Source organism: Chiloscyllium plagiosum, chromosome 13 (genome assembly GCF_004010195.1).
Source record: "Chiloscyllium plagiosum isolate BGI_BamShark_2017 chromosome 13, ASM401019v2, whole genome shotgun sequence".
Lineage (NCBI taxonomy): Eukaryota > Metazoa > Chordata > Chondrichthyes > Orectolobiformes > Hemiscylliidae > Chiloscyllium > Chiloscyllium plagiosum.
The window spans coordinates 46517871-46541069 of record NC_057722.1 but is presented as its reverse complement, the minus strand read 5'-3'; the positions used below and the strand labels follow the sequence as shown (position 1 = coordinate 46541069).

At 39.3% G+C, this 23199-nt stretch overlaps 1 protein-coding gene across 1 annotated transcript in view; it reads left to right on the top strand.

Annotated features, from left to right (window-relative positions):
• Positions 1 to 23199, top strand: part of LOC122556381 (endothelin-converting enzyme-like 1) — an 89116-nt gene that overhangs the window by 41865 nt on the left and 24052 nt on the right. The window contains exons 7-13 of the mRNA XM_043703015.1: positions 270 to 492; positions 603 to 701; positions 1485 to 1559; positions 10260 to 10363; positions 10668 to 10726; positions 20947 to 20998; positions 21098 to 21165. Coding sequence (XP_043558950.1) covers positions 270 to 492; positions 603 to 701; positions 1485 to 1559; positions 10260 to 10363; positions 10668 to 10726; positions 20947 to 20998; positions 21098 to 21165 — 680 coding nt within the window. The remainder of the gene's footprint in view (positions 1 to 269; positions 493 to 602; positions 702 to 1484; positions 1560 to 10259; positions 10364 to 10667; positions 10727 to 20946; positions 20999 to 21097; positions 21166 to 23199) is intronic.

The window sequence follows — 23199 nt, the reverse complement described above, 5'->3', positions numbered from 1 at the left end:
GGTCTGGAGGGATATGGACTGGGTGCTGGCAGGTGGGACCAGATTGGGTTGGGATATCTGGTCAGCATGGACGAGTTGGACCGAAAGGTCTGTTTCCATGTACATCTCCATGACTCTATAACTGTGTGTCGATCTATATAGTTAATAATGCTATTCTAATAAAATATTGATAAGTCTGAGTGAATATTCCTAACTTAATAGTGTAGGTATGAATAGTTTGTAGAACATATTCTTTGATCTGTAACTATTATATTCTTTTACATTTTCAGAGTACTGCATAATTACATGATTTGGCGCATTGTAGTTGCTCTGAGTGAACATCTTTCCACGCCATTCAGAGATGCTATTCATGAGTTCTCTAAAGAATTAGATGGCACAGAGAAACAGATTGATCTGGATAAAATGTGCTTAAACCAAGCCAACAAACAATTTGGGATGGCTCTGGGAGCTCTTTTTGTTGAAGAATACTTCTCATCTTCCAGCAAAATAAAAGTAAGCTTCTTTATCTATTAAGATTCTGACAGCAGAATAATTTTATGCTTTTGAATTACCATGCAAATAAGCTATCAGTTATAGAACTATGGTTATTTTTATTCTGAAAGGTACAACAACTAGTTAAAGACATTAAGCACGCATTTGATCGTCAACTAGATGAATTAGATTGGATGGATGAAGAGACAAAAGAAGCAGCAAGAGCAAAGGTCTGTTGCAGTAATCCTACTGAAATATCATTAAGCAGCACTAAATAATATTGGGTTTTTATATCGGATTTTTCTTCATGTAATTAGCTTTGACATGAAATGCAGTCTAAGATCAATGATAATACATCAGTCCTCATCCCCTTCTCTAATTAGATTACAACTGTACATTGTCAGTTTGACTTATTTGCATGTGAAAAAGAAAGAATTTACATTATACAATACCCTATCATATCTCTTGGTGAGGTCCAAAAGTGCTTCACATAGAATAAACTACATTGTGCAATTACCCTCGTTACATGTGTGCACTCCCTCTGAAGGGTTCAGTATTGCTCAGATAAGTTCAATGCTATTTGTAAACACAGCATGAGTTTGATGGATTCGATCTGACCTCTAACAACAGAAAAGTCAATATTCACATATTAGATTGAACTTAAAATAGCATTTTAGTAAGTGGCACACCTTAGAAATAATGCATAATAGACTCATATTACAAAGCAACAGAGCATTAACAATGACAAGAATAGTGCTCAAACACTAACAATGCAGTTTGAACTCCATGAAGTGTTTATACCTTAGATTATGTTTCCAAGCCTATTATTCTGCACAGTAAGTGCTATTTTAAGTTTTTGCCCACATGATTAATAAGATAGCAGTTCATGGAAGGCTCTTAAAATCAAATTGTGATTTTTACAGCAGCACTTCTGGGAATTATTTCCTTGCATGATATATGAAAGCTGAAATGTCTCTGAATATTATCATCTAATGTCCTTTTATTGTTTGCAGCTTCAGTATATGATGGTCATGATTGGATATCCAGACTTTTTATTAATAACGAATGCCGTTGATAATGAATATGGTGTAAGTATTTCCAAGAAAAATGACTATTATTAGTACCCTGATGTCGTTGAGTTGGTTTAATTGAAAATATCAGATTGTCAGACTACATTAATTTGTATACTGTGTTTGATCTGGATGTAAATTTGCTCACTGAGCTGGAAGGTTCATTTTCAGACATTTCTTCACCATGGTAGGTAACATCATCAGTGAGCCTCCAATGAAGCTTCAGCGGAGGTTCACTGATGATGTTATCTAACATGTTGATGAAACATCTGAAAATGAACTTTCCAGCTCAGTGAGCAAACGTACATCCAAAACCTCAACCTGAGCTACACATCTTCTCAAAACTAGGTAACAGTGTTTGATGTTAAGATGCTTGAAAGATGGGCAGTTATAACATAACTTTGCCTGATTTGGATAGAAAAGACTAGAGTATGTTCTCCTAAGAAACAAAAATGTGCAATAATTATATCATAAAATGTGGACTTTGTTCACTATGGGAGCCCAATGTAACTCCAAAAAATCATTACAGGGAGAGTGGGAATGCTAACACTTATAGAAACTATTGAGGAATGGATAAAGTCCTTTCCCAACCCTGCAAAATAAAGTCAATAAAATAAATCAACAACTGCAAAATCAAGTTGCTATGATAATGTACATTAGTCTGCATCTAACACGTATTAACCCTCTGATAACATCAGGTTAGAGCAAATTTCTGGAATCTATAATTAGTATAGAATTATTAAGTGTACAGAAATGGATTAACCAAAAAAGACCAATACACATCCTCAGAGAAGGCAAGTTTGTGGCTATGGGTGGTATGGTGGCTCAGTGTTTAGCATGCTACCTCAAAGCGCCAGGGACCCAGGTTCGATTCTAGCCTCAGGCGACTGTCTGTGTGGAGCTTGCACATTCCCCCCGTGCCTGCATGGGTTTCCTCCCACAATCCAAAGATGTGCAGGTTAGGTGAATTGGCTACACTAAAATTACCCATAGTGCTAGGTCTGGGTGGGTCACTCTTTGGAGGGTTGGTATGGACTTGTTGGGCAGAAGGGCTTGTTTCCACACTGTAGGGAATCTAATCAAACAAGTATTTATTCAGCAAATACAAATCCCCAAGTCAAGTGATCTCCTTATTTTCTGAGTTTAAGGAAAATAGTCCATGACTTAATCTGTAGGGTGACAATCCTCATAAATGTGAGGCGTTGATTGTCTCTTTTCACAAGTGTACAAAGGGTTCGTAGGAGGCTGCAGTGGTGAAGGGTGGTTGCAGAGTCTTGACTTGTCCTGAATCTGTTTGTCAAGGACCACTTTAACTGTCGTAGCTTAAATTTTGACATTCAAAAGATGGGGTTTGTCACATTCTACTTGTCAGTGACTTGCCTTGTTTAAAACATAGAACATTACAGCACAGTACAGGCCATTTCGCCCTCAAGTTGCACCAACCTGTGGAACCATTCTGAAGCCAGTCTAACCTACACTATTACATATTCATCCATATGTTTATCCAATGACCATTTAAATGCCCTTAAAGATGGTAAGTCTACTACTCTTGCAGGCAGGACATTCCAGGCCCTTACGACTGAGTAAAAAAACGACCTCTGACATCTGTCCTGTATCTATCACCCCTCAATTTAAAGCTATATCCCCTCATGCTAGCCATCACCATCCAAACAAAAAGACTCTCACTATCCACCCTATATAACCCTCTGACTATCTTAGATGTTTCAATTAAGTTATCTCTCAACCTTCTTCTAATAAAAACAGCCTTTCCTCATAATACCTTCCCTCCATATCAGGCAACATCCTAGTAAATCTCCTCTGAACCATTTCCAAAGCTCCCACACCCTTCCTGTAATGCAGGGACCAGAACTGTACACAATACTCCAAGTGCGGACGCACCAAAGTTTTGTACAGCTACAAGATGACCTCATGGCTCCAAAACTCGATCCCTCTACTAATAAAAGTTAACACACCGTATGCCTCTTTAACACCCTTATCACCCTGCGTGCTAACTTGTAGGGATCATGTACAAGGACACTGAGATCTCTTTGCTCATCGACACCACCAAGAATCTTACCATTACCGCAATATTCTTTATTCCTGTTGCTCCTTCCAATTTTCCACATTAACCTCCATTTGCCACCTCTCAGCCCAGTTCTGCAGCTTATCTATGTCCTTCTGTAACCTGCAACATCCTTCATCACTATCCAACATGACTGTCATCTGCAAATTTACTCACCCATCCTTCTACGGCCTCACCTAGGTCATTATAAAAATGACAAACAGCAGTGGATCTAAAACAGATCCTTGCAACATACCACTCGTAACTGAACTCCAGGATGAACATTTCCCATCAACGACCACCCTCTGTCTTCTTTCAGCTAGCTAATTTCTGGTCCAAACCACTAAATCACCCTCAATCCCATGCCTCTGTATTTTGTGCAATAGCCTACCATGGGGAACTTTATCAAATGCCTTATTGAGATCCATATACACCACATCAACCACTTTACCCTCATCTACCTGTTTGGTCACCATTTCAAAGACCTCAATAAGGTTTTGAGGCTCGACCTTCACAAAATTATGTTGACTATTTCTATCAAATTATTTCTTTGCAGATGATTATAAATTCTACCTTGTATAACCTTTTCAACACTTTACCCACAACCTAAGTAAGGCTCACTGGTCTATAATTATCAGGGTTGTGTCTACTTCCCTTCTTGAACAAGGGGACAACATTTGCTATCCTCCAGTCTTCTGGCACTATTCCTGTAGACAATGACGACATAAAGATCAAAGCCAAAGGCTCTGCAATCTCCTCCCTGGCTTCCTAGAGAATCTTAGGGTAAATCCCATCTGGCCCAGAGGTCTTATCTATTTTCATACTTTCCAAAATTACTAACACCTCTTCCTTGTGAACCTCAATCCCATCTGGTAGCCTGTATCCCAGTATTCTCCTTGACAGCATTGTCTTTTTCCAATGTGAATACTGACAGAAAATATTCATTTAGCGCTTTTCCATGTCTTCCCGGACTCGACGCACAACTTCCCACTACTATCCTTGATTGGTCCTAATCTTTCTTTAGTCATTCTTTTATTCCTGGTATACCTATAGAAAGCTTTAGGGTTTTCCTTGATCCTTCCTGCCAATGACACCACATGGCCCCTCCTGGTTTGTCTTGGCTCTCTCTTTTTAGGTCTTTCTTGGTTAACTTATAACTCTTAAGCGCCCGAACTGAGCCTTCACATCTCTTCCTAACATGTGAATTCTTCTTTTTCTTGACAAGAGATTCAACTTCTTTAGTAAATTACGGCTCCCTCGCTCAACCACTTCCTCCCTGCCTGACAGGTACATACTTATCAAGGACCCAGAATAGGAACAAACAGGTCTGGATGCAAGTCTTTAGGAAAACTGGCAACAGAAATTACCAAGAGGTACATGGATTTAAGCTTTAAAGCTTAAAATATGGAATTGCTATTAAATCTGGAAATCAATTTCCATTCATATCGATACCTTAAAATATCAATTTAAATCTTCCTATTAAATTGCACGTAACAGTTACATGGACAAACAATTTAAGAATGTTAGTCAGGCTTTCACTGTGGCAAAAGCAAATTACTGGATGCTGGAATCTGAAACCAAAAGATAAAATGCTGGAAAATCTTTGACGAAGGGTCAGTTAGACTCGAAACGTCAGCTCTTTTTTCCCCTTACAGATGCTGCCAGACCTGCAGAGATTTTCCAGCATTTTCTCTTTTGGTTTCACTGTGGCATATTTGCATGTAGTGGAAGCTACATGTTAAAGTACAGTGCCTTGTTCTTTTGAACTGAAAAGCAACCACCGCTCTCTTGTTCATCCTCAGGATAATGCTTTGACCAATCAACCTGCCTGGGTCAAATTTAAACAGAGTTTGGCAGTTAACAATCTAAATGGTGCATTCTCGATGGGAATGACACAACTAGCGTTTAATTACCCACTACAGCACACTCAGCATTATATAGCAGAAAACTATAATTTCCTCTAAAATCAGGACAAGACAAAAAGCTTCTACAAAATGTATTTTTCAGCAAGTTCTATACTAGCAAATGACTATTAGGAATGATTTTATTGCAGTATAGAACTTAATTAGTAAAGAGAAATATGGTTGTCTTGCAACCATCAGGACTGAAACAGAAGAAAACCAACTTAAAACAACAATTTAGAACATTAAAGGCAGATGTTGATTAGACTATGGCTGGGCAGTTAGAACAGTCAACTGACTAAATTCAATCAAGTTGCTTTGGTCAGGGCACTACCTTGAAAATGAGGCAAAGATTGGTTGTTTCCATCGCACCTCTTGCTAAGATAAGGGTTTAGTAGGAACATATTCTTTTTAACTACAAAAATCAGGATCTTGTGATTCATGCATGTTAGATGCTAATTATATTATGACCCTAATGATAATCTTAAATTGGTTTCCAGTGCAATTCTTAGCAGTCAGGATTCAGTAAATACTGTCCACAGCAAAATCACATCTAACGTTGTGTACACTGTTTTAGAGTTTCAGAAACATAAGTTGATTGCAGCAGGTTGACTGTTCAGAGTCAAAGGGGCATACTGCCTGATATGGCTTGAGAGGTGATTTGGACGTGTAGCCTGCACATATGGCATTTACACTGGGTGTGAAACTCATAAGTTACTCATTTTTGTGGCAAGCAGAATCTTTTTGGCTTGAGAGTAGTATCCTCAGTGGAAAAAAAAATTGTCGTGTTACCTGCAAAGTAGCAATGTGGAACTTTCTTTATACATAATTATTTGCTGTCACATAACATGATGTCTCATCCTGGCAGTGGAGGAGTTGATGGCTTTGGTCGAGACTTCAGTAGAAATGGCATTGGAATGTCATGTGGTTATGGAGATACCTCTGGTGGAGGAATGAGAAATTCAGGGAGGGAAAATTCACGTAGCTATACTGCAGTAAACATAGTGGTAAACATAGCAATAAACAAACAAACAAACAGTCTGCCTACCACATGAGTAACATAATACAAGGTTCAGCACTGGCGCAATGCCAAATAGGCTGTAGGATCCAATGACTGACGGACCATATCAAACATGTCCCTTTGACAATCTGCTGACCTTGTTCAACAAGCCCAAGCTGGTAAACCGAGAAGTACACAACATCAGACACAAGTCTGATGTTGAATATCATTTTATAATTAACCCTGACAAGACTAATAATTGAACAGGAATCCAATTTATCAGCTGCAATTGCAGTGTGATCCATCCATTCCTTCAACAAAAGGTAGCCACGATATGTAGCGCTTCAAAAGCTTGTGATTTCAAACAAACCTGTTTGACTATAACCTGATGTCATGTAATTCTTGACTTCATCAAAAGGATGTCAACTGGTAGATCTTGTCCAGGAAGGTAGCTCCACATGGGGTACCAAGGTGGGCAGTAGATAGATTAAACATGGAGTGATAGGTGAGGTACAGCATGAATGGGTTTCATCTGTCATACAAGCATAGAAACAAGGAATAAGAGTAGGCCTGTCAGGCCCTTCACCTGCACCACCACTCAATAAGAACATGGTTGATTGGATTTAAATGTTAATTCTACGTTCCTGCCTCTCCTCAATAATGTTTCATCCCCTTAGTACCTACCTCTGCCATAGAAATATTTAAACATTCTGCATCCATTGCCTTTTGAGGAAGGGAATTTCAAAGATTCACAACCCTCTGAAAGAAAGAATGCTTCCTCATCTCTGTTTTAACTGGGCACCCCTTATTTTTAAATCATGACCTATAGTTCTTGAATTTCCCATAAAAGGAAACTTCCTTTCCATATCAAAACAGTCAAGTTGGTTCTGGTAACTAGGCTAATGCTGGCTGGTCCACCTGGTTGGTTTTATTCATTTGAGATGTTTGAATGGTTTTCATGCAACTGATTGGCTTGCTAGACCATTTCAGAAGGTAGTTTAGAGACAGACACAATTGCTGTAGTTCAGGAATCATGCTTGGGTCAAACCTATCAATCCAGTACTGAGGTCACAACTATATAAGCAGCGGTGCAGTCATGGTGAGGCGTCAGGAGAAGTAATAGTAGAGTCACAGTGAGATGCTGTGGGATTACAGTAAGAGCAGCTTTGTGGTCACAGTTGAGCAATGGGGTCACAGCAGAAGTAACAGGAAGCATATAGTGCGAACAATGGGAGAGATTACAGTGGGAGCAATGGAGGTGTTCAGAGTAGGAGCAATGGGGTGGGGAATCACAGTAGAACCAATTGGGTCACAGCAGTAGCAGCAGTGATCTTAGGTCACAGTGCAAAATCTAAGGAGGTTATGGTGGGATACTGGGGTCACATTGGCAGCAATGGTGGGAGATCCCAGCAGGAGCAATGGGGTCACAGAGTGTTGAATGTGGACACATTGGAGGCAACAATGGGGTCACGGTGGAAGTGACAGGATCACAGTATGAGTAATGAGGTCACAGTGGGAGCAGTGATGGGGTCACAGCAGGGACAATAGGGTCACATGGTGTAATGGGTTCACATAGGAATACCAGGTCACAATGGGCGTAACAGCTGTAAAGAGTGAGGAGTGGTTCAGAAAGATGGGCCCCTTTCTAAATAAAGACAAAATATATCAAATGATGATGTCAAAGGAAAATGATTGACTGCTAGGTATTTCTTTTTGTTTGCTTCTAAACTAGAGTATTTGTTTGAATTTGTAGTTCGGAAATTAAAAGTTTATTTCAAACGTAATCAATCAGGAAGGAAATTATGTTAAGACAGGGAGACAGATAGCCAAACAAATCAGCCTCTCAGTCTCTCTACTTTCGTATTCACAACTCAACAAATATTGTGAATAATTAATTTCAGACACTAATTTTGTATCTCAAACAAGATATCTAACTATTATTAAACACATAATAATTTTAACAGAGGAAAGATAAACCACTTAAGCTGATTAATGTCTATATTTTCAGCCCCCATTTACACAAAAGACAGATGGACAAACAAACACAATTAAGGGATAAATAAAAGAAAATAAAAAAACTGGGCAGATAACTTAAATGCCTTTTATGATGCATTGTTTCACAATCATAAATGTGAACTCATTGGTTGCTTTTCTGAAACTGCCCATTAAGATCACCTTCTCAGCTCACCCAGGTGAAGGCAGCAATAGACCTATCTCAACTTTCTACTCATTGGGCTCCTGGAAGCACGTGTAGTAGATTAGATAGGGAGTTTTCAAATCTTCACAAAGTTTTTGGCTGCTACTAAGACAATCTTCACAGTTTTGGTTCTGCTCTGATTGAGGCTTCAGGAAGAAACAATTAAAGTTCAACAATTACCATTTACTTGAACATTTAAGTCTCTTCCAGACTTATTGGAACCAATTCCCAGGTACTGACCTTGTTCATAACCAACCTCCGCTATCCATTTAAATGTAGTGCTCTTCCCCCATGTCATTATGAGTGTTGGAAGCCTCCTGATTAAGAATCAGCCTGCAATTAGCCTCCAGATCTGGTCTTGGAAGAAAATGAAGCTGTCCCAAAGTCCGCAAGGTCATTGCGGGGTACAAAATAATCTGTATGCTCTTGACATGAATCATGAAAAGTTAACGTGCAGATACAGCAAGGTATTAAGAGACAAGTGCAATATTGGCCTGTTTGCAAGGTGGATGAGTATAAAGGAGGCAAGGTTAGTTGCAGTTGCACAGGGAATTGGTGAGATCATATCTTACGTACTGTGTGCAAGTTTGGTTTCCTACCTAAAGAATGAATACACTTTCCTCAGAAGCAATTCAGAAAAAGTTTCATTAGGCTGATTTCTGAGATGAAGGCATTGGCTTATTAAAACAGATTGAGCAGGTTGCAATTAAACTCATTGGAGTTCAGAAGAATGAGGGATAATCTTATTGAAATGTTCAGGATTCTGACAGATAGGTGCTCAAAAGATGTTTCCCTTGTTGAAGAGATCATAACTCAGGGGACAGTTTAAAAATAAAGTGTTTTTTTTCTCTTTAAGAATAGAATCAAATCCCTGCTGTGTGGAAACAGGCCATTGGGCCCAATGAGTCCACACTAACCCTTTGAAGGACATCCCACCTACATCCATGCCCATATCCTATCCCTATAATGCTGCATTTCCTATGGCTAAGGCACCTAATCTATACATCCCTGTCAGTACAGGGTAATTTAGCATGGCCAATCCACCTAACTTGCACATCTTTACACAGTGGGAACAAACCAGAGCACACAGAGGAAACCCATGTAGACACAGGGAAATTGTCTGTGTGGAGTTTGCACAGTCGCCTGAGTGTGGAATCGAACCTCGGTCCCTGGCGCTGTGAGGCACCAGTGCTAGCCACTGTGCTGCCCCCTTAAGGTGGAGACAAGGAGGACTTTCCTCTCTCAGAACATCATGGGCCAGTGAAGGCTGGGTTAGACTTATTTTTCAAGGCTGGGTTAGACTTATTTTTCAAGGCTGGGTTAGACTTATTTTTGATCCATAAGGAATCAAGGTTTAAGGGGATTCAGCAAGAAACTGCCGTTATGACCATAATAAGATCAACCATGATCTTATTAAAGAGAAGAACAGGTCTGATAAGCTAAATGACCTCCAGCTGCTCCTAATTACAGTCTTGTTAAAAAGTGGCTCAATGAAAGTAAAATATTGCATTCCAGCCTTTACACAGCTCTAACGCTTAAAATTTCGTCTTTCTTTTAGTTCGAAGTGAATGAGAAGACTTATTTTAAAAATGTGCTTAACAGCATTATGTACAATATAAAGCTGTCAGTGAAAAAAATACGGCAACAAGTGGACAAGACTGCGTGAGAATTTTTCTCTTTTACTTTCCGCAACAAACCAAATGCAATAAAAGTCACAATATTTGTATTGAGTTGGCGGTCTAGATTCATGCCTTGGATACTGATATATGAATCCTGCCAACGTTAGCTATGTTAACATAGAGGATCACTGAATGTAAACTAGATGTTTTACACAGGTTTATGAACTGCACATTTGAAAATAGTCAAATACTGTGTTGTACTCTTTGTAAGTAACTATAATGCTACTGAAGTAATTTTGACCTGAACTGTGATAAAATTTGTAACTCAAAAATATGTTTGCTTACAGATGGCTGCTTCCTCCTCAAACACTAAATGCTTATTACTTATCCACACAAAACCAAATGGGTAAGTAAATATAGATCAATATATCATTTTACTGATTCTCAGTAAAATCTTTTCTTCTACAATTCATACTGGCATTGTGCATGTGTTTTTATTGCTTCATAATATAGACTATTCAATTAATTCTTGCCATTTTCAGATGTGTAACCTAGTTATTCTTTCCTGAGGCCAAATTTTCATTAACTGAAACCCATCGCTCGCAGCAAGTTCTAAAGGAAGGTTCTTCACTTAAGTTGAAGTAAATACCTGACAACAGATCTAAAAGGGTATTGCTTGTTTCCCATTTGATAAGTTTTATTGATGTATATGAGGAAGATGAGATTTCTCAATCAGTATCTGTCCGCACTTGACATTTCCCTGAATTTTCACTGCTTATAGCTAATTTCTCCAAATTTCTTATTGGAAGTGTAACTGCTACCGATTTTTGAGAAGATTTGTAGCTCAGGTTGGTGGTAAGTGTGTACGTTAGCTCGTTGAGCTTGAAAGTTTGTTTTCAGATGTTTTATCACTATACTAGGTAACATCGTCAGTGAGCATCTCCGGTGAAGCGCTGGTGGTATGTCCCACCTCTCTATTTATTGGTCTTGGTTTCTTAAGATAGGTGATGTCATTCCTGGTTTTTTTTTCAAGGGGAGATAGATAGGATCTAAATCGATGTCTTTATTGATGGAGTTCTGGTTAGAATGCCATGCTTCCAAGACTTCTCGTGCGTGTCTTTGTTTTACCTGTCCTAGGATGTGTGTGCTGTCCCAATCAAAGTAGGGTCCTTATTTATCTGTATATATAGAAACTAGTGATAGTGGGTCATGTCTTTTGGTGGCCAGTTGGTGTTCATGTATCCTGGTGGCAAGTTTCCTGCTAGTTTGTCACTGTTTATGTGTGTTGGTAAGTTTTTGGACTACCATGATGCCAATGGGACTGAGTAGTCTGGAAGTCATTTCTGATCAGTCTTTGATGTAAGGTAATGTGCCAATAGTTTTTGGTTGCGTTGTGTCTGCTTGTTTGGGTTTGTTTCTGAGGAATCAGCGGATTGTGTTCATTGGGTACCTGTTTTTCTTGAAAACATTGTATAGGTATTTCTCTTCTGCTGTTTGTAGTTCTTGGGTGCTGCAGTGTGATGTAGCTCATTGAAATAATGTATTGATGCAGCTCTCTCTGTGGGTGTATGGATGATTGCTTCTGAAGTTAAGTATTTGGTCTGTGTTTGTTGTCTTTCTGTCGATGCTGGTTTGAAGCTCTCCGTTAACTGTAAGTTCAACAGTCATGTCTAGGAATGAGTGTCTGTTGTAATTCTCTTCCTCTTTTATGCCTGTCAGGATATTGTTGATGGTGTTGTATGTTTCCTCTACATAGTGGACCCAAAGTTTGGATTAGATAGATAGGAGGGAAGTTTGTGCAAGTCTCTGAGTTATTGCTTCTGCTCTTGGTGATCCCATAGGTGTTCCGTTGACTTGTTTGCAGGTTTTGTCATTGAATGTGAACTGGGTGGTGAGACACAGGTCTTTGCTGATGAAGCTGGTGCTGTCTGGTGTTTGTGGTCCTGGTTTTCCTCGTAGTGTTGCCAGTGTTTCTTTGGCCAGGTCAATGTTAATTGATGTGAAAGGGGCTATAACATCAGAGGAGACCATCACTTCATCCTCTTCTATTTTGGTGTCTTTATTGGTGTTCAGGAATTCTTGGATGAATGAATGGACTGGCGTGAATCTTCAATTAGATGTTTTAGTTTTTGGTGGAGTCCTTTGGCTAGTCTGTATGTTGGGGAGACTATGGGTCTGAGGGGGGGGGGGGCACCAGGTTTGTGTAAATTTTGTTAATCCATTGAAGCATGGTGCGTTGGATCCATCTGACTTCATGTTTTGAAAGTCTGTCCTGTTTAATTCTCCTGATTTTTTAAGTGCCATTAAAAAGGATGAGATTTTGTTTAGCAGTTGTGGAGTTGGGTCTATCACCACCTGCTGGTAAGTGTCTGTATCTGAAAGCTAAAGAATTTGACTTTTCAAGATCGTCTAACTGCACATATTCTGCTCTTTACCCCAGCCAGCTGGTATAGTCACTACCTAATAGAAATTAAGGGTTTTGGTCACATATTTTCCCTAACTAAAGCAGTGTTAACTGTTTTTTACTGGTTTGTTGATATACAGATAAGTTGGAAATTTACTCCTGAAATTTACTCCCTTTAATGGTAAAATTTAGAAATTACAAATGATCCTTTTCTGAATTGCAGAATCATGGAATTTTGAAGCACAGGAATTTTGACTTATCATGTCTGCACTGGCTTCCAAAATGAACTTTTACAAATCTTTTACTACCATTTTGCCTGTAACTGTGCTCCTTGTTACTTTTTGATTATAATCTATTACTGTTTTGAGTGTCTCACTTGAACCTACGTTCATCACACTTTGATGCAGTGCATTCCAGACCTTAAGCACATGCTGCTTGAGAAAGCTTTTTTATCATATTGCTACGACTTATTTTGCCAATTGCTCTAATATTCCATTCTTTCACACGTAGGAAGTTTCTCCTTAATTGTTATAACATGGGGAAAACCCCTCTGCTAATTTAAACCAGTAACACAGATAAGATTCACCCCATGTTGTAATCTGTTAAAATTTGAGAGGCAAAGAACTGTCCAATAAGTCACTAGTTAAAGTAAAAATTAACAACTGTATTATTTAAATCCAACAGAGAATATTAACTAACAATTATTTGCAACTCCTTTCTCTTAAACCTATCTTTTCCCTCTCCCCTACAATGTTAGTCCAATAAGAAAATCCTGATTATGATTTATCAAAAAATATAATCAGTTTCAAAGCAGTCAGCTTTGCCGAGTTTCCTCTGTAGACATTTCTGTCTTCTTTTCTGCTTCTTAGGGATTCTGCTTCACAGGTCTTTGATAGATAAAGATACCTTTTAGAGAGTAGTTATGCTGGCAGTCTGTACTTGTTGGTGGCTTGCTGCTCTTTGCTGATCTTGGTAACTTTCAAAATGTCTGATATTTATACGCCAAAACATCGGATCGTTTCATCGGTTTTAATATTGTCAAAATACCAAATTCAAACTTGATTGGACTTTGTTATCTTGCGGCATAATTTAAATTGATTGGCTGAATTTGAATTTTTTCTTGTATCCAGGCAACACAGCTCCTAGCTAATTCTTTCAACCAAATGTTACATTGTTACCTTGTCCTGGATTCTCTGTGTTTCTCTAAGTCCTAGCTTGCTTTTAAACTCTCTTAAAGTTACAGTACACCTCTACATCTTCATAACACTATCTATTCTATGCAGACTCTTGACTTTGCATACTTCTATTTCTCCAGGGAGGCCAGTCCTAACATCTTCAATGTATCATCTTAACTGAAGTTCCTCATCCCTCACATCATTTTTGTGTATCTTTTCTGCACTTTTTTAATTCTTTAAATAAAGTGTGATGCCCAGAACTACACACAGTACTCTAGCTGAAGCCAAACTAGCATGTGGTATAGGTTCAACATGAGCTGGTATACATTATTTGCCTATTAATAAAGCCCGGGATACTGTATGTTTCATTAAATGCTTTTAATCTAGTCTACAACCTTTAAGGACTAATTCACAAATGCACTCAGGTTCCGCCATTCTCCTTTAGAAATGTAGCTTTATTTTAGATTGCCTATTCATCTTTTTCTGACCAAAATTAATGATATCACAGTCAAATGTACCTGCCAACTGTTCACCCATTCCACCTCTCTGCCTATATCCTTTTGAAGTTCTACCTTATCCTATTCACAGTTTCGATTGCTTCCAGTGTTTGTACCATAAAAAATCTCAAAATTGTATCTAAATTCCAATACTGACCCCTAGGAAAGTCTACTATAAATCTTCCAAAAAACAACCAGTAACCATTTTGCTCTGTCTCCTACCACGCAGTCATGTTGTTACTGTCCTTTCTATTCTATGAGTTATAATGTTTGTAAGTCCATGCACACCTCAGCAACAACATTATCCTCAACAGCACTTTATGTTGCCTCTTCAAAAAATACTCCAGCAAGTTAGTTAAACACAATTTTCCCTTTTGAAATCCATGCTGGCATGCCTTAATTAACCCACATTTGTTCTTATGACAATTGATTTTGTCAGAAAACTATCTGGCCTGTAATGCTCGGCTTATCCAAACATGCATTTTCTTAACCAAGGGAAATGTCTGCATTTCTCCAAACTTCTGGTACCTTGAATATAGAGAAAACTGAAAAAATAATGACTGGTGCCATCATAGTTTCCACTCCCTCTTCCCTCAGTATCCTTGGATGAAGTCTAGCTGGTTCTGGTGCCCTTTTAAATTAAAATACGAATAGCCTATCAAATGCCAACTGCCATCTTTAGATGTCACAGTAAAGTGAACAGCCAATGGGAAACTTCAAACCAGCATCCACAGGAAAACAACACATATGGACCAAATACTGAACTACAGAAACAATCATCCCAACACCCATAAACAAAGCTGCATTAGAACATTATTTCAATAAGCCACCACACACTGCAGCACAGAGGAACTGCAAAGAGCAGAGGAAAATCATCTATGCAGCGTACTCAAAAAGAATGGGTACCCAATGAACACAGTCTGCTGATTTCTCAGCAACAAACCCAAACAAACCGAGACAAAACGTGTCCAGAAACCCTAGCCACTCTCCCCGACATCAAAGACATCTCAGAAATGACTACCAGACTACTCTGACCTCTTGGCATCATGGTAGCCTACAGACCCACCAACACACTAAAACAGCAGCTAATGAACTTGAAAGACCCTATACAGACAACAAGCAAAATGAACATTATTTACAAAATACCTTGCAAGAACTGTAACAAACACTACATTGGACAAACAGGCAGAAAACTAGCCACCAGGATACATGTACATCACCTAGCCACAAAAAGACATGACCCACTATCACTAGTATCCTTACATACAGATGAGGAAGGACAACACATCCATCCTAGGACAAATAGAGATATGCACAAGAATTCCTAGAAGCATGGCATTCTAACCGGAACTCCTATCAACAAACACGTCACTTGGACCCCATTTACCACCCTCTGAGAAAAAGAACAGGAAATGATATCACCACAGCAAATAACATCACCACAGGAAATGACATTACCAACCCAAGGAATCCTAAACACATAAATAGAAAGTGGGTCACTAACACCAGTGCTTCACCTGAGGCTCACTGATGATGTTACCTGGTATTGTGATGAAACTTCTAAAACGAACCTTCCAGCTCAGCGAGCAAACTTACATCCAAAACCTTAACCTGAGCTACAAATCTTCTCAAAACTCGCTAACTCCTTTTAATGTTAGGTACCTGTCTATTTTCATATTCTCTCCTTTTTTATCATTCACCTTCCCATTACATTTCCATAGAAGCTTGATCAGCTTGGAATCATTAAGTATTATGGTTATTATTTGTTAAAGCTTGTTATTTGAAGTGTTTATATTTTGATCATGGTAAGGTTTCATCCACATTAATAATTGTACTCTAGAAAGATGTAAACATCGCTTCAATTTCATAGTTGTTCAAAATATAAAACAGATGATGAATTAAGCTTTATACACTGACCAATTAGTCTTTATTCTTTAATGATAAGGGCAGGACTTATACACTTAATGGTCATGTCCTGGAGAGTGTTGCTGAACAAAGAGACATTGAATTGCCGGTACATAGTTCCTTAAAAGTGGAGTCGCAGGTGGATAGAATAGTGAAGAAGGCATTTGATATGCTTTCCTTTATTTGTGTCAGTGAATTGAAGATAGGAGTTGGGAGATCATGTTGCAGTTATACAGGACATTGCTTCGGACACTTTTGGAATACTGTGTGCAATTGTAGTCTCCCTCCTATAGGAAGATTGTTTTGAAACATGAAAGGTTCAGAAAAGAATTACAAAAATGTTGGCAGGATTGTGGGGTTTGAGCTATAGGGAAAGGCAGAATAGGCTGGGGCTATTTTCCCTGGAGCTTCGGAGGCTGAGGGGTGACTTTGTAGAGGTTTATAAAATCATGAGGGTCATGGACAGGATAAATAGACAAGGTCATTTTCCAAGGTAGGGGAATCCAAAACTAGAGGGCCTAGGTTTAGGGTGAGAGGGGAAAGATTTTAAAGGACCCTAAGGGTAAACATTTTAACACAGAGGGTGGTATGTGTATAGAATGAGCTGCCAGAGGAAGTGGTGGAGGCTGGTACAATTACAATATTTATAAGGCATCTGGATGGGTATATGAATAGGAAGGGTTAAAAGGGGCATGGGCCAGGTTCTGGTAAATGGGACTAGATTTCTCTAGGATATCTGGTTGGCAAGCACAAGTTGGACTGAAAGGTATGCTTCCATGCTGTATATCTTTATGACTTTGTGATCCATCCAGAAAATCCATATTCCAAAAAAAGCATAGTCTGAAATAGAACATAGAACAGTACAGCACAGTACAGGCCCTTCATCCCATGTTGTTGTACCAAGCATTTGTCTCAATCTAAGATCAACCTAATCTACACACCCCTCAATTTACTGCTGTCCCCCTGTGCTTGTCCATTAGTCACTTAAATGTCCCTAATGTCTCTTACTCTACTAGCACCGTTGGCACTGCATTCAACACACCCACCACTCTTACGGTAAAGAAACTACCTCTGATATCTCCCCTACACCTTCCTCCAATCACCTTAAAATTATAACACCTCGTGACAGCCATTTATGCCCAGGGGAAAAGTCTCTGGCTATCTACCCTATCTATGCCTGTCATTACCTTGTATACCTCTATCAAGACACCTCTCTTCCTTCTTCTCTCTAATGTGAAAAACCCTAGCTCACTCAACTTCTCTTTTGGGAGAGTGGTCCAGGAAATGGCTGATGGAATTCAATGTGAGCAAATGCGAGGTCTTGCACTTTGGAAAAAAGAATACAAGCATGGACTACTTTCTAAACGGTGAGAAAATTCATAAAGCCAAAGTACAAAGGAATTTGGGAGTGCTAGTCGAGGATTCTCTAAAGGTAAACATGCAGGTTGAGTCCGTGATTAAGAAAGTGAATGCAATGTTGTCATTTATCTCAAGAGGGTTGGAATATAAAAGCACCGTTGTGCTACTGAGACTTTATAAAGCTCTGGTTAGGCCCCATTTGGAGAACTGTGTCCAGCTTTGGTCCCCACACCTCAGGAAGGACATACTGGCACTGGAACGTGTCCAGCGGAGATTCACACGGATGATCCCTGGAATGGTAGGTCTAACATACAAGGAACGGCTGAGGATCCTGGGATTGTATTCATTAGAGTTTAGAACATTGCTGCAGAGTGTAGTGGAGGCCGGGACGCTAAATGTCTTCAAGGCAGAGATTGATAAATTCTTGATGTCACAAGGAATTAAGGGCTACGGGGAGAATGCGGGTAAGTGGAGTTGAAATGCCCATCAGCCATGATTGAATGGCGGAGTGGACTCGATGGGCCGAATGGCCTTACTTCCACTCCTATGTCTTATGGTCTTATAAGACAAGCCCTCCAATCCAGGCAGCATCCTGGTAACTTTCCTCTGCATCCTCTCTAAAGCATCTACATCCTTCCCATAATGAGGTGATCAGAACTGGACACAATATTCCAAGTGTGATCTAACCAGGGTTTTATAGAGCTGCAGCAAAACATAGCGGCTCTCAAACTCAATTCCCCTGTTAATGAAAGCCAGAACACCATACACCTTCTTAACAACTGTATCAACTTGGGTGGCAACTTTGAGTGATCTATGTACATGGACCCCAAAATCCCGCTGTTCCTCAAACACTGCCAAGAATCTTATCTTTACCACTGTTTTCAGCATTCAAATTTGACCTTCCAAAATGAATCACTTCGCACTTCTCCAAGTTGAACTCCATCTGCCATTTCTAAGCCCAGCTCTGTATCCTGTCAATGACTTATTAGAGCCTACAACAGCCCTTGACACTACCTACAACACCACCAACCTTTGTGTCATCGGCAAACTTACTAACTCACCTTTCCACTTCTTCATCCAAGATATTTAGAAAAGCTACAAAGAGCAGAGGCCCAAGAACAGATCCTTGTGGGACACCATTGGTCACCAACCTCCATGCGGAATACTTTTCATCCACTACCACTTGCTGTCTTCTTTCAGCCAGCCAATTCTGTATCCATACAGCCAAATTTTGCTGTATCCCATAGTTCCTAACTTTCTGATTGGGCCTGCTGTGAATCTTATCAAATGCCTTCCTGAAATCCATGTGCACCACATCCACTGTTTGGCCTTCATCAACTTGTCTCATCACATCCTCAAAGAACTCAATAAGGCTTGTGAAGAATGACCTGTCCCTCACAACTCTATGCTGACTATTTTTAATCAAACTATGTTTTTCCAAATAGTCATAAATCCTATCTCTCAGAATAATTTCCAGTACTTTGCTTACCACAGACGTAAGACTGACTGATCTGTAATTTCCAGGGATTTCTCTATTCCCTTTCTTGAACAGAGGAACAACATTTGCCTCCCTCCAATCATCTGGTGTTACTCCCATGAAGAGTGAGGATGCAAAGATCATTGCCAGAGGAACAGCAATCTCACTCCTCACTTCCTGGGGTAATCTTGGATATATCTGGTCTGGCCCTGGGGACTTATCTATCTTCATTCTTCCCAGAGTTTCCAGCACATCCACTTTCTTAATTCAATCTGTTCAAATCTACTAACCTGGTCCACAGTGTTCTCACGATCAACAAGGTCCCTCTCTTTAGTGAATACTGAAGCAGAAAACTCATTTAGGGCCTCCCCTATTTCTTCAGACTCCAGGCACAAGTTCTCTCCACTATCCCTGATTGGCCCTACCTTCTCTCTAATCATTCTCTGATTGCTCACATAGGTGTAGAGCGCCTTTGGGTTTTCCCTAATCCTTTCTACCAAGCCTTTTTCATGCTCCCTCCCAGCTCTCCTCTGTCCATTTTTGATTTGTTTCCTAGCAACCCTGTAATCCTCTGAAACTGTGCCACATCCTTCCTCAACTTTAAGTAAGCTTCCTTCTTCCTCTTGACGAGAAACACCTCTTCTCTTGTCATCCAAGGGTCCTTCATCTTACCATTCCTTGCCTGTCCCAGTGGGACAAAGTTATCCAATACATGCTTCAAGTGCTCCTTAAATAACCTCCACATTTCTGTTCTGCAGTTCCTATAGAAGAACTGTTCCCAATTTATACTCCACAACTCCTGTCTGATAGCAATATAATTTCCCCTCCCCCAATTAAATATCTTCCCATACTGTCTGTTCCTGAAACAAAGGAACAGTAGAATTATTTTGTGACCTATTAAACTTTTTAAGATTTATTGAGGGAATGTGGGCATCACTGGCTGGATGAACATTTATTGCCCATCCCTCATTCCAAGGTGATGTGAGCTGTCTTCTTGCACTCCTACAGTCTCCTTAATGTAGGAACTTCCACAATATTGTTAACCAGAAAGTCCTAAGGTTTTGACCCAGTGATACTGAAGGAACAGCGATATATTTCTAAGTCAACATGGCAACTACCTTGAAGGGGAACTTGGAAGGAGTGGTGTTCCCATATATTGCTGCTCTTCTCATTCTAGATTATAGTGTAGGTAATTCTAGGTAATAGGTTTGATGAATTGATGAATTTCAGCAGTGCGTTTTGTCGATGGTATACATTGCTGTTACATAGTGACCATGATGAAGCAAGCAAAAGTAGATGGGGTGCCAATAAAGCAAGCTGTTTTATCCTGGATTTTGTCAATCTTGTGAGCTGTTGGACCTGCACTTATCCAGCCAAGTAGAGAGTATTTTATAATACTTCTGACATTTGCCTTACATATTGTAGACAGGCTATGGGGAGTTATGAAATGAGTTGTTCATTACAGGATTCCTAGACTCTGACCTCTCTTGTAGCCACAGTAATTGTATGGCCATTCCAGTTCAGTTTCGAGTTAACAATAACCCCCGGGATGTTGATAGTGGGGGATTTGGTAATGGTAATGCCATTGAAGGTCAAGGGGCTGTGGTCAGATTCTTGTTTGTTGAAGATAGCCATTACCTAGCATTTGGGAATGTGAATATTATTTGCCACTTCACCGTTTGCGGGAAGCACAGCTATATCCCTAAGTGTATTCCTAAAAACTTGTAAGCTGTGGAAATCAACTTGTTTTTGATACTATAAAGTTTCAGCAGTTAAAAATGTCTTTGACTTTTGTATTCATCTCCTCAGTATTTCCAGCTGGGATACTGCAGCCGCCACTTTATGATCCTGAATTTCCTCAGTAAGTATTCCAAATGAATAACCTGTCCTAGCTCAATATACATTCTTGACCACATAAACAAGATTTTAAGATGCTTAATGTTAAAATATCTGTTGACAGGTCCTTGAACTATGGAGGTATTGGAACTATTATAGGACACGAGTTGACACATGGTTATGATGACTGGGGTACGTTTTAGTCTTAGAAAGCATCTTTTACTTTCTGTTTTTAAATGCCATAAAACTGGATCATATACTCTAATAAACCAGACAGCAATTCGAAGTTGTGACTTATTTACCTTTCTGGTGAATGAACAAGGTTGTTGTGAATGTGTTTTTGGCTCCTGATAAATTCTAGAAATGAGTAAGATTAAAAATAAATTGTATACACATTATACATTAAATGTGAATAAAAATTATTATCTCTATTGTATCAAAAAGTGCATAATTACTTTGTTTTGGTCTCACAAACAATAAAGGTGAGGTGCCAGAGCTACATCAAAACAGAACAACTGAGGAAGTAATCAGAATAAATGTAAATTTTAAAATATAATGGAAAATTTAATTAGATCAAATATAGACAAATCTCTCCAATCCTCTGTCTTCCATAGCAGATTAAAAGTAGTACATGAAAAAAAAACAAGTGATTAATTAGACTTGATATTGTATGCTTGGACTGGGAAACTGCCAATGTCACTCCATTTTCCAAACAAACTCATGGAAAAATATCCATGCTGGCTTTTCTCAGTCAAATATTAAAAGGTAGCTCAATAAGGAAGAAAGGTTACCATTTGACATGTGACTTCCTACCTCTTTAGTTCCAATCTTTCTTTTCACATTTCTGAGCCTTTTAATAATTTCTACTCATTTTAAAATCTTCTTTCATTCCTTGTAGTTTTTATGAACTGTGAGGAATCTGCAGAAACAACAAATCTTTGGGCAGTGTGGGCCACCCTATAACATGAACCAAACTAGAATTTTTTTGAACTGGATAGTTGTACTTACTGAATGAGTACCCATGTGGCTATTAGTACATCTGGGGCTCCTAACTCAAGAGATTAGAACAGTTGTCTGACCAGTTTGATTGGTCGGTAATCCATGCCCTTTACCAATTTAATAGGCTTCAGTGCTCTTAGCAAGTGTTCTGTTTTTAATCTGTTCAGGAGTTAAATTGCATATTAATCATGCGCCTGTCAGAAAATGGCTCAGATAGTTCATGGTAAAATGCAGAAATTTCAGTATAATCAAGTCTAATCCTACCTTCCGCTCGCAGTAGCTCTCCGCACTTGGAATTTAATGCTTGGACTCCAGCAATACTTATACTTTTTTTTTGTTCTTCCTTTAATGGGTGGTAAATTTGTCTAACGTCTACTTGGTCTTTTACCACTCGTTCCTAACCTCATGAATCTGCTTTTCCACAACTTTAACTTGTGTTTATGTATGTTCAGATTATGTGTCCTTGTTCTAGTTGAGTTGTCTGGGCAGCTGATTTGTGATACAGAGTGACACTGACAGCATGGATTCAATTCCTGCACTGGCTGAAGTCACCATGAAGGCCCCAAAATCTCAGCATCAGCTGAGGTGTGGTGTCTCTTGGGTCAAACAACTTTTAGTTGTCTTTTTCATGAAAGTCCTCTGAGACTATGGTGACTTTACCTTTATCTTGTCCAACCATGGACATTAATGAACATAGGAGATCAAACTGTATTGACTCCATAACAAATATGGTTTAAAAAATAAATTTGCCATTTCAACATAAATAGAATAAAGTTATCTTAAAAAGCAACTCTAAAAATTACTTCTTTGGTCAGAAGCCCTACCTTTACTCATAATAATAATTTTGGGTTGCCTATTTTAATAACAATGAATGTACCCCATGGTGGGCTTATGCAGAAAGTCAGGAGGCATGGGATAGTGGGAAATTTGGCCAGTTGGATAGAGAACTGGCTAACCGGTCGAAGTCAGAGAATGGTGGTAGATGGTAAATATTCAGCCTGGAGCCGATGTTCCAAGTGGAGTTCCGCAGGGATCAGTTCTGGGTCCTCTGCTGTTTGTAATTTTTATTAATGACTTGGAAGAGGGAGTCGAAGGGTGGGTCAGTAAATTTGCAGACGATATGAAGATTGGTGGAGTTGTGGATAGTGAGGAGGGCTGTTGTCGGCTGCAAAGGGACTTAGATATGATGCAGAGCTGGGCTGAGGAGTGGCAGATGGAGTTCAACCC